The 12676-nt window shown below is 36.9% G+C and overlaps 1 protein-coding gene across 1 annotated transcript in view; it reads left to right on the top strand.

Annotated features, from left to right (window-relative positions):
* The window catches only part of AR (androgen receptor), a 165726-nt gene that overhangs the window by 123270 nt on the left and 29780 nt on the right, over nucleotides 1–12676 (top strand). Inside the window, exon 4 of the mRNA XM_008580900.1 lies at nucleotides 11984–12100. Coding sequence (XP_008579122.1) covers nucleotides 11984–12100 — 117 coding nt within the window. The remainder of the gene's footprint in view (nucleotides 1–11983; nucleotides 12101–12676) is intronic.

Here is a 12676-nt window from a genome sequence, read left to right as displayed (position 1 = left end):
TGCAGGTATCCCTCTGACATGATGATTTCCATTCCTTTGGGTATATACCTAGAACTAGGATTGCTGAATTGTATGGTAGATCTATTTGTAGTTGTTTAAGAAACATCTGTGCTGTTTTCCATAGTGGTTGTACTAATTTCCAGTCCTACCAATAGTGTAGGAATATTCCCTTCTCTCCACATCCTCCAGCATTTGTTATTCTCCATCTTTTTTATTACAGCCAGTCTAACTAGGGTGAAGTGATAGCTCAATGTGGTTTTAATTTCCGTTTCCCTGATGATTAATTAAGTTGAACATTTTTTTAAGTGTCTGTTGGCTGTTTGTGTGTCTTCCTTAGAAAAATGTCTATTCAGCTCCTTTGCCAATTTTTTAATTGGATTATTTGGGGGCTTTTTACTGTGTAATTGCTTGAGTTCCTTGTATGTTCTGGATATTAATCCCTTGTTGGATGTATACTTTGCAAATATTTTCTCTGTAGGTTATCGTTTCACTCTGTTGATTGTTTCCTTTGCTGTGTGGAAGATTTTAGTTTGATACAGTCCCATTTGTTTATTTTTTTCTTTTGTTGCTTGTGCTTTCGTGCTCTTGTTCGTAAAAGTCTGTGCACAGTCCTAGTTCCGGAAGTGTTTCCCCCATAATTTTCCTTAGTAGTTTTACAGTTTCAGGTCTTATACTGAAGTCTTTAATCCATTTTGAGTTGACTTTGGTATATGGTGAGAGGTGCCGGTCTAGTTTCAATCTTCTGCATATGGATATCCAATTTTCCCAGCACCACTTACTGAAGAGGCAGTCTTTCCTCAATGTATTTTTTTGTTGTCTTCATCAAATATCAATCAGTCGCAAGTCTGCAGGATGATCTCTGGGTTCTCTATTCTGTTCCACTGTTCTGAGTGTCTATTTTTATGCCAGTACCATGCTGTTTGGCTTACTATAGTTTGTAGTATAATTTGAAGCCAGGTAGTGTTATGCTTCTGGCTTTATTATTTATCTATCTATCTATTTATTTATTTATTCATTCATTCATTCATTTTTGCTCAGGATTGATTTGGCAATTCAAGGTCTTTTTACTTCCATATGAATGCTTGGATTGTTTTTTCTATTTCTGTGAAGAATATCATTGGTATTTTGATGGGGATTGTATTGAATCTGTTGATTGCTTTGAGTAATATGGACATTTTCACAATGTTAATTCTTTCAATCCAAGATCATGGAATGAATTTCCATCTTTTTGTGTCTTCTTTAATTTCTTTCAGTAGTGGTTTGTAGTTCTCATTGTAGAGATCTTTCACTTCCTTCATTAAATTGATTTCTAGGAATTTTATTTTTTTGGTGACTATTGAAAATGGGCATACTTTCTTGATTTCTCTTTCTGTTAGCTCATTATTGGAGAATATAAAATGCAACTGATTTGGGGACATTGATTTTGTATCCTGCAGCATTACAGAAGTTATAAACCAGCGCTAAGAGTTTTCTGATAGAATCTTTATGTTTTTCTATATATAGGATCATGTCATCTGCAAATAGGGGCAGTTTCACTTCATATTTTACAATCTGGAAGCCTTTTATTTCTTTCTCTTACCTGATTGCTATAGCTAGTACCTCCAATACTATGTTAAATAGGAGTGGTGAGAGTGGGCATCCTGGTCTTGTTCCTGTTCTTAAGGGAAAAACCTTCAGTTTTTCCCCATTCAAGATGATATTGGCAGTGAGCTTGTTGTAGATGGCTTTTATTGTGTTGAGATATTTTCCTTCTATACCTAATTTGTTGAAAGTCTTTATCATGAAGCAGTGTTGAATTTTGTCAAATTATTTTTCTGCATCTATAGATAATCATATGGTTTTTGTTCTTGATTTTGCTGTGGAATCAATTGTAATGTCTCCTTTTTCATTTCTGATTTTTGTTATTTGGGTCTTCTCTCTTCTTTTTTTGTTAACCTAGCTAATGGTTTGTCTATTTTGTTTATCTTCGCATAAAGCCAACTTTTTGTTTCATTGATATTTGTATTGTGGGTCTCTATATTATTTAGTTCTGTTCTAATCTTGGTTATTTCTTTCCATCTACTAACTTTGGGATTGGATTGTTATTCTTTTTCTAGTTCTTTTAGGTGTAGGATTAAGTTGTTTACTTGAAATCTTTCTGGTTTTTTAATGTAAGCATTTATTGCTATAAACTTCCCTCTTAGTACTGCTTTTGCAGTATCCCATAGGTTTTGATATTATGTGTCTTTATTTTCATTGTTTTCTGGAAATTTTTCAATTTTTGTTTCATTTCTTCTTGGAGCCATACATCATTCAGGAGCCTGTTGTTTAATTTGTATAGAGTCCTGGGTTTCTCTTATTATTAACTTCCAGATTTAGTCCATTGTGATCTGAAAAGATAGTTGAAATGATTTTGATTTTTTTAAAGTTATTGAGACTTGATTTGTGACCTATCGCATGGCCTATCTTAGAGAAACTTCTGTGTGCTGGTGAGAAGAATGTATATTCTGTAGTTGTTGGATGAAATGTTCTATAGATATCTCCCAGGTCCAATTGGTAAAGTGTAGTTTAAATCCTGTGTTTCTCTGTTGATTATTTGCCTAGATCTGTCTAATGATGAGGGGAGGGTGTTCAGGTTCCCCACTATTATTGTATTTGGATCTATATCTTGCTTTAGGTCTAATAGTGTTTGCTTTATATATCTGGGTGCTCCAGTGTTGGGTACATATATATTTATTATTGTTATGTCTTCTTCCTGGATCAATACCTTTATCATTATATAATGGTATGGCCTTCTTTGCTTCTTTTTAGGGTTTTTGATGTAAAGTCTATTTTATTTAATATAAGAATAGCTACTCCTGGTCATTTTTGGTTTCCATTTGCATTCTATATCTTTCTCCATCCCTTCACTATTAGTCTGTGTGCATCTTTACTGATGAGAGGAGTCTCTTTAAGACAGCGTATAGTTGGGTCTTGCTTTCAATCCAATCTGTCAGTCTGTGTCTTTTGAGTGGGAAGTTTAATCCATTTACATTTAGGGTTGTTATTGAGATGTAATGTCTTCTTTCTCGTATTTTACAGCTTTTTTTTTAGATGCTTTGAGTATCATTTGTTCTTTTCTTCTCCCTTAATTATTGATCTTCAATGGTTGTAGGTTATATTTGAGGTGGTAAGATTTAATTTCTTTTGTCTTTCTCATTTGTATTTGTGTTTTACTGGTGGCTTTTGTTCTTACTTGTGTATCCGTGGTAGTGATTATTGTTTTCAGATTCCAGATGCAGGACTCCTTTGACATTTTCTTGCAGGACTGGTCATGTGGTGATGAACTCCCTCAGTTTTTGTTCATCTGGGAAATACACTACTGCTCCATCATTTCTGAAGGATGGCCTTGCTTGGTGTAGTATTCTTGACTGGAAGTTTTTTCTTTTAGTATTTTGAATATATCATCCCATTTTCTTCTTGCCTGTAGGGTTTCAGTTGAGAAGTCTGCTGTTAGTCTGATGGGGGTAAGTGACTTGACACTTTCCTCTTGCTGCTTTTAGTATTCTCTTTGTCTTTGAGCTTTGCCAGGTTTGCTACAATGTGTCTCAGAGAGGATCTTTTTGGATTGAAACTGTTTGGGGATCTTTGAGGTTCCTGGATCTGAAGGTCTGTGTCTCTTCCTATACCTGGTAAGTTTTCCATTATTATTTCATTGAATAGATTTTCAATGCCTTTAATTTTCTCCTTCCGTTCAGGAACACCCATTATTCAGATGTTTGTGCACTTAAGGTTATCTGCTAGCTCTCTTAGAGATTCTTCACTATTTTAAATTCTTTTATTCCTTTTCTTGTCTGTCTGAGTTATTTCATAAAGACCATCTTCGAGTTTGGACATTCTTTCTTCAGCTTGTTCTAATCTGCTGCTTAAGCACTCGGTTTTGTTTTATATGTCACTGAATGCATCTTTTAGTTCCCGGAGTTCTGCTACATTCTTTGTTAAGGTATTAATCTCTCTATAAATCTCATCCTTCCTATCCTGGATTTTTTTTTCATTTATTATGTCTTACGGAGTCTTCTTTTATCTCATTGAGTGTCCTTGAGATAGTTACTCGGAATTCCTTTTCAATCATTTCAAAGGTTTCCTGTTCTACAGGGTCTGATACTTGAGAGTTACTGAATTCCTTTGGTGGTGTCATATTTTCTGATTTCTTTATATTTCTACAATCTCTACATTGATTTTTAGCCATCTAATAGATCCATTGCTTCTTCTATTACTCTGGGGTGGACTTTGAGGTGAAAGACTTCTTCCTCTTTTTCCAGGCTCATCCAGTGACTCTCCTTGTGTCAGTGAAGTCAAATATGTGGTGGGCCACCTGCACAGTGGTTGTGGATGTTGCTAAGGCAATGAGCAGTCCTTGCAACAGTGTTAGCTGTGGTAGTGGCTGTTGTGGACCACCTCCACAGAAGCTGTGTGAAGCCTTGTGGTTGTGGCATGGTGTGCAGGTTCCTGCCTTCATTATGGGCAGGGCTGGCCTGGGCAGGTGTCTGGCCTGTTCTCCTGCCTGCCTGGGTGCCTCTCCCATCAGCAGCAGTGCAGCGTGGGATCTTGCCTTCTGTGTGGGTGGGACAGGGGTCTGGCAGATGGCTGTCATATTCTCCTGCTTGCCTGGGTGCCTCCCCCATCAGCCTAGTTTGGCTTTTTTAGATTTCACATATAAGTGAGATTGTGTAGTATTTCTATTTCTGTGTCTGGCTTATTTCACTTAAGCATCATTTCCTCCAGGTTCACCCATGTTGTCACAATGGCAGGATTTTATTCTTTTTTATGACTGAACAGTGCTCCTTTGTATACATACATATACGCCACCTTTTTTATTCATTCATCTATTGATGGACACTTAGATTGCTTCTATATCTTGGCTACTGTGAATAATGTTTTTTAAAAACGTCAAACTCATAGAAGCAGACAGTAGAATATGTGGTAACCAGGGGCTGGGTTGGGAGGAGTAGATGGGGGAAGGGAATATATTGGTCAAAAGGTACAAAGTTTCAGTTAGATAGGATGAATAGGTTTTAGTGATGTACTGCACAACATGGTGACCATAGTTAATAATAATGTATTGTATATTTCAAAATTGTTAAAAGAGTAGATTTTAAAGGTTCTCACCACAAAAAAAGTAGGTGAGATAATGTCTATGTTAATTAAATTGCTTGATTTAATCTTTCTACAATGTATACATATATCAAAACATTACATTATACCTCATAAATATATACAATTATTATTCGTTAATTAATTTTTTAAAAAACTTGATTAGGTGAGCTCTAAGGCCTTTGGCATTAAAAAAGGGATCCAACCAAAGTATGTTGTTTAGGAACTTCGTTTTTCTTGCTGTTGTTTTAAGAAACCAGTGTATTGTGAACATACTTCCAAGTTAAAAAGAAAAGAAAAAAGACATTGAGATCATCATTAATAACTGCACAGCATACCCTTACATGAATACAGAATAATTTATTTTACCCAAATGTTAGACATTTGCATGTTTCCAATTTCTCCTGTTTAAATAATACTACAGTGAACTCCTTTTTTATGTTTATCTGATTATTTTCTTGTAAAACATTCCTAGAAGTGCAATTTCTACTAAAAGGCTATGCACATTTTTAAAGTTTTAAAAATATATTGCAAATTGCTCTCTAAAAAAATTTGTACTGTCACCAACAATACCTCTTCAGCAACACTTAGCATTTAATCTTTACCAATCTGACTTGTAAAAACTGATTTTCTATTTGTATTTTTATGATTTATAGTGAAATGGAACAATGTTCATATGTTTGCTGGTCATTTGTATTTCTTCTGTTAATTGCTTGTTCATGTCTGTTGCCTATTTTTCTATTGTCCTGTTCATCTATATATATCAAGGATATTGACCATTGGTTTTACATATGATGCCAATAATTTTTCTTAGTTTGTGGTATTGTCTTTAAATTTTATTATGATGTTTATTTCATGTAAGAAATGTTAAATGTTTTCTAGTGAAATCTAACAAATGTTCTCTTATGTTTTCTTCACTGTTAAGCTTTAAAAAGGTTTTTTCTACCTTCAAAAATTTTTTGAATTTTACCTGTATTTTCTAACAGTACGTCAATGATTTTCCAGTTTTTTTGACATCTTTAATCTGTCTGGAATTTATTTTGATTCTAACTAACAATTTGATTTTATTCTCTTTTTCAAATGATTAACCAGTTGTTCTGACACCATTTAATAAATAACTCATCTTTTCTTCATTGAATTTGAATGACCTATTACATATACAGTGTCTGTGTTGGGCTTTTCTGTTCTCTTCCACTGATCTATTCTGGAGCCAATATCAGACTGCTATAATACTGTTATAATTGTTGTTATGGCTTTTAAATACCTAGCGGAGAAAGTCTCATTATTCTTCTTTTTTATAAATATTTTGGCATTATCACATGTTTTATTCCTTCAGATAAACTTTGAGATTATTTGGCAAGATTTTGTTTGGATTGTTTTAAACTTATTGATTTCATTGAGGAGGAACTAAAATTCTTGCAATATTTCATCCAGAAACATGCTACATCTTTACATTTAATTCAGGAATTTTCTTACATACCTCAATAAAGTTTTTGTTTTGCTTGCATAAGTCCTGAATTAGCACCATATATATCAAGTGTGAGAAACCCTATATTCTTCAATCTTCTCTATGGTTAATCATGAAAATGATGACTTGACCCTTTCTTTGTTTGCATGATGTGATGCTACCAATAGTGGTTAACTCCCTTGCCTTACCTCCTCTACTCTAAATGGAATTTTTCAGGATGAACAAATTGAGAGAAGTCTAATCAGACATTAACCTCAATTCATACTGCATGGCAGGACCAGTGGGGATGACAGAAAACAACAAAAATAGGGAGCCTGTGGAGAAAAATTCTGAAGACTATATCACGGCTTCTGTTCCTGCTGGAGCTTTGAATCATACTTAAGGTTTATGATGGAAGAATAGGACTATGAGGAAAGATGCAGAAAACCACCGGTCAGTCAAGGATGTCAGAGCCAGCTGGCGTGCAGAGGACCTCATGCTAGCCTATTATATGACCATTCACAGTAGTCAAGGGTTTGGGGTTGTTCTAATAAGACATTATCAAGCACTTAAATGAGTGGTCTCTTTGCAGCTCTAGAGTGTGGCCTTAGGTACTTAAATATGAGAAAATTTTTGTGCTTTGCCAGTCATTTCACAATGATTTTTTTATGAAACCTTGATTATAGGTTGTTGGTATAATTTTGTTGATGGAAGTCAACAGTGTCAAAGAGCTGGGTATAATGTTGGTAGTTATCCGAGGAGGGGGAGCTCGATAGCAGTTTGTGTTCTCTGTGTTAATTATTCAGTCACCTAGGCTACAGCACAGGAACAGAGGACCTCCTATAACTGCCTTGGAGCAGGCCAGATCACACTTACACACTTCTTCTGGCAACTGTGCACAGAGAAGGCACCCACAAGGCCATATGCTTCCTAGAGAAAGAACAAAGGTGTCTACTATACTCAGAATGCTTGGTCTTCAGACCATAATCACCCACTCCGTTGGATGCAGTTTCCAGACTTTGTGCTGGACTACCACCAACTTGCTGCGGCTTGGGGCATATCATTTCAACACTTTGTGTCCATTTTCATAACTAAGAGTCAAGCATCACATTGGGGTATTTTATTAGAAGACTTTTAAGGTCCTTTATAGCCCAAAGATTCTGTGTTTCTAATTAAGCCCAATGAATCAGAGCTACAAGGAAATCTTTAGTTTCCTGGAAGGAAGAGTCTTATAGCAGAGTCCAAAGATAGAATGGGCTGCATTCAAGAAAGGGGTGGGGCAACCTCTTTGCAGGTATGCTACAGAGGGAATTCAAGCCTTGTGTGAAAGAGTGGGTGTGGTATGACCAAATAGTTTTCTAAATTCTTTCCAATCTGTGAGATCATAGCCTTATGGACTATAATTTGGAGCAAACCAAGGGTGTGATGCCAGGCAGGTCAATATCCCTAATGAACATAGAAGCAAAAATCCTCAACAAAATACCAGCAAACCAAATTCAACAGGACATTAAAATGGTCAAGTGGGATTCATCAAGTGGGATCACCATGATCAAGTGAGATTTATCCCAGGGATGTAAGGATGGTTCAACTTATGCAAATCAGTAAATATAATTTACCATATTAACAGAATGAAGAACAATGATCATCTCATTTGCATCTGTTGGTCATCTCAATAGATGCAGAAAAAGCATTTAACAAAATTCAGCATCCTTTCATGATAAAAACTCTCAATAAATTAGATATAGAAAGACTTTACCTCAACACAATAAAGGCTGTATATGACAAGCCCACAGCTAACATCATAGCCTGCTGTGAAAAGCTGAAAGCTTTTCCCCTACGATCAGAAACAACACAAGGATGCCCATTCTCGCCATTTCTATTCAATATAGTCCTGGAAGTCCTAGCCAGTTTCATTCTTAATGGGTCTCATTTTTTTCATCATAGAATGGGATATATAATAATCCCTGTTACACACTTTGCACAAGATTATTAAGCTTTGTAAACTAATAAAATGGATGGGATTGTTATTATTATGAATCCTGATAACTTTAGCCATATACTTGGAGAAGTAGAATAAATAGGAAAGAAGTAATAGCAATCCAACCATTGTACATTATCTCTGCCATCATTTGGGGAAGTGATAATTCAAATAGGAGAAATGGGTTGGAAGCAAGCTTGAAAGGTTTTCTGTTCTATCTCTCGTTTCTGTCTCTAATCCAAACTATACAGGTTAGTCACAGTCCTATTTTTTAGGACTTCTTGAAGAGAATGCTTTTACATCCATCTTTGGAATCCTCAACCGCTTCTATCACTAAGTGTCATGTCAATCATTAAATTCATCATTCTGCTTCAAAATAAACACATGCCATGTGTGTTTTTGTATATTTCGGTTTGTTGTATGCTTTATGTGATCACTCATATACACATATATGCACAGAGAATCCAGAAGCCCAATGTGTATACACACATGCCTTACATGTAGAAATGAATACGTGCATAAATGTCTTGTTTTATGCCTATATTGCATATGGTTTGCAACATCGTTGCTTCTCTAATGCTGTATTAAGCACCTTGATTTTTTGGAGGGCTTTAGAAAACAAAGACAAGAGACCAGATCACTCTAGATATAAGAGACAATGTTACGATAAGTTACTATCCTAAAAGGAGAGAGTAAAGGGACAACCAACAATTGTTTTGGATAATTTCTTGCTTACTGGCAGTTCTAAAGCCCTTTATTTGAAAGACTCTGAAATATATTACACATGAAATCCAGACATCCTTCAAGACTCCTAGAGCTGCAAAAGATTTTAATAATTTTGTAGCCCAACCAATTTCACGTTATCAGTGGGACCCAGAGAAGGAAAAGGACTTGTCCAAGGTTATATAGTAAGTTAGTGATAAGGCCGAACAAGGATCCAGATCTTGTGACTTCTAGCCCAGTGCTCCTTCTCTTATCTGGAACATATATTTTGTTCAGCAGAGATTTCCTCTGTAACCTCAAAACCTAGTACAGTGTCTGGCAAATAGTACACATAGATGCTCAGTATATGCTAAATTAATATGCAATAGCTTTGTACTGGGCTTTGCACTTATTACTTGGTAAATCATAAAGGATTTTAGGTCACCTTATTTTAGTCCAAGAGGCATCCTGGGAAAAAGTATGAACTATGGCTAAGGAAATGATCTGAGTTCCAAATGGAAAAAAAAAAAAGAATTTATGCTTTTTCCACTGTAATCTCTCTCATTCACAGGGTGATCCTCTTTCAGAAGTGGAATCTAGAACTCCTCTGGAGATCCTTAATTCATTGGGCATGCAAGCATTCTTTGGCAAACTGGAGTCCAGGAACTAATATTTTCCTGTGGAAGAAGAGGTTTCTCAAAGAAGTCAAGTACTTCTAAGTTAAGCTTATTTCAGTAATCAGTATGATGAGCTAGTCTTGAGGATTGCAGCAATGTCAATCCTGTGGGGGTGTCCCAGTTCTAGAACACTCACAGCACTGGAACTGAACCCATTGGAATTGGATGTAGGGCCCGCCTTCTAGGAACTGACACCCACAGGCCGAATGGCACTCAAAGCACCATCCTTTCTGTGCACATATTGCAGTCCTTAGTTTGCAGCAGAAAAAAGTTATTAGTAAATTATGCATTCTATTTTTGCAAATAAAATCCTTTGGTGTGGTAGAAAGAGTACTGGGCTAGAGGCCTTAGTTTTCTCATCTGTTAAATGAAGGTGGTAATAGTACCTACCTCAAAGCACTGCTGAAATTATTCATTTAAATAGCATATGTAAAACTCCTAACACAGGCCTGATTTGTAGTAGATGCCCAATAAATGGTAGTTTTCTCCCTTCAGGGGCCTCTGATTCACTATGCTTCTTCAGACAAGTCACTTCCCCAAAACTCATACTTGGAATGTAAGGATTGTACCAGTTTGATTTTTGATAATTCCTTCAAGCCCAGCACTTTGTAGTCCTTTGACAAAGGGAGGAAGGAAAGAAATAATAAAGGAAAACAAGGAAAGAAACAAGAAAAGCAAACAAAAAAAAAAGAGGGAAGGGAAAAGAATCCTTTATTACAATAAGGTTAATCCCATGTTTTTACAAATAGCAGTCTAAGTAAAAAAATGTTTTGCTGGGCTGGTTACTACTGAATCTCCTACATAAAGTAGTCTACGGCAATGAATGAATTTCTGCACCACATTTATGCATTTTAGGCTTAATGAACAGAGAGGAAACTTGAGCTGTAGCTAAATTTATGTTTTTGGTTTGTTTGTTTGTTTCCTGTTATCAAATAGCAATCACTCTTTAGTTTTTCTTCCTTTTCACCACCACAAATATTTCTCCTCTGACAAAAGAAGCTTCCATAAAATTCTAGTCTATCCAGTAAACCAAAGGACAGTAGTAAATGTGAGAAAAAATACCAGGGGCATGGAGAAAGAGAGTGGAGTGGGAGGATGCACAGGCTCAGGAGCAGGGCTGGAAGCATGAGAAGTTCTGTACGTTTCAGAGTAACTGGAGATGTATCTTGATCTATTTCTGCTGGTGACTCTGTGTGCCTGTGCATCTCTCTGTTCCATTTGTCTATTCAGTCTGTCCATGTTTATTGAGGGCCTGCTGTGTGACAAGCCTGTACTAGGATCAAAGAAGCAAAGTATTGAGTGAAAGGTGTATTTTTGAGTGGACCCCCACATCTGTCTTTGAGCAGCTGTGATCCTGAGGGTCTCTGGGTCTGTTTTGGGTGTGTGGGTGTGTGTGTGTTTCTGTGTATCTTTTATGACTCCAGGTGTGCATGAGAGTGATTTTTGTTGTTCTCCTGGCTTCATAGGACTTTCTTTTACCTGCTGTGATTCATTACACAAAGAGCATTTGATTTTTATAACCTTCCCAATTGGGAGTATGATAACTAGCAATTTAAAAACAGTTAGAAATCCCATTGAGTTCTCTCTTACAGAAGTTTTACCTGTACTGATGCCATGAAAAATATACATCTTATTAGTTCAAGTATGATTACACATGTCAGTAGGAGGGAACGTTGATTGACCTCAAGAGTTTACTTTGCCATGCTAAAGGAGTAACAGTTTCCACAACTGATCATTTTCTCATGGACATTCCTGGCTTTCAGTAAAGGTAGAGCATCTTGTTTAAAGAAAACAGTGAGTAGTCCTAATAATGGAGCTATCAGCAGGACCTGAATTATTCATCCCTACAAAAAACACCTACGAAAACCAAACAATATAGAAATAAATTAAACCAACCTGTTTTACTACTTAGTTTCTATGTGATCAAATTGTTTGGGGCTGTTTTCTGTCCACTTCTCTCATCTGGTAGGATATTTTTTCACACCTTTTCTGCCTAAAAATACGCATGGCAAGAGACTCTGGAAACACATTTAACAGATCTGTCTACTCTTGCATTTGTTCTCCCAGGGAAACAGAAGTACCTGTGTGCCAGCAGAAATGATTGCACCATCGATAAATTCCGAAGGAAAAATTGTCCATCTTGTCGTCTCCGGAAATGCTATGAAGCAGGGATGACTCTGGGAGGTATGACACTTTTCCTGTTTCTCCTCCTCCTTCTCCTTCCTTCCTCCCTCCTTCTCTGGTTCTCTCTTTAAACCAGATTCTCCTCTTTGATGTTTGGGGGGGGGGGGGGCAGCCATGCTCTAGATGCAGGCTGACCCTATTAAACCCAACATGGCCATCACCCATCTCGTGCCTTCCTTCATCCTTAACCATGCCACTCTCCAGTCTGGAGGTTGGCATAGGAGCAAGAGGTTGAAACAGGGATTAGGAACCAATGGAGGATGAGTGAGTATGGACTTGACTGGGCGGTGTTCCCCAGGGGACTTAATGGTACTGGCTTGATGTTGTTCATTTGTAGCTAGGATGAGGGAATTAAGGAATCCAGAACAGTCACAGGTGCAGGATGACCCAGGCACAGGCTGGCCCTGAACACACAGGAATGTCCCTCAGCTAACTGTTGCCTATGTTGTGGGGCTGGCCACCTGGAATGAGAAACTGCTTCTCTTTGGAGCTTGTGACTAGGCTGCCAAACAGAGCCAATTTCCTATCCTACATCTCCCAGGGATGAGCAGGCTTTTTAATCATTTCCTTTTCTTT

This window comes from Galeopterus variegatus, unplaced genomic scaffold (genome assembly GCF_000696425.1).
Source record: "Galeopterus variegatus unplaced genomic scaffold, G_variegatus-3.0.2 Scaffold2197, whole genome shotgun sequence".
Classification (NCBI taxonomy): Eukaryota; Metazoa; Chordata; class Mammalia; order Dermoptera; family Cynocephalidae; genus Galeopterus; species Galeopterus variegatus.
Note: the sequence above shows the minus strand (reverse complement) of the source record. Positions and strands in the feature narration are given on the sequence as shown.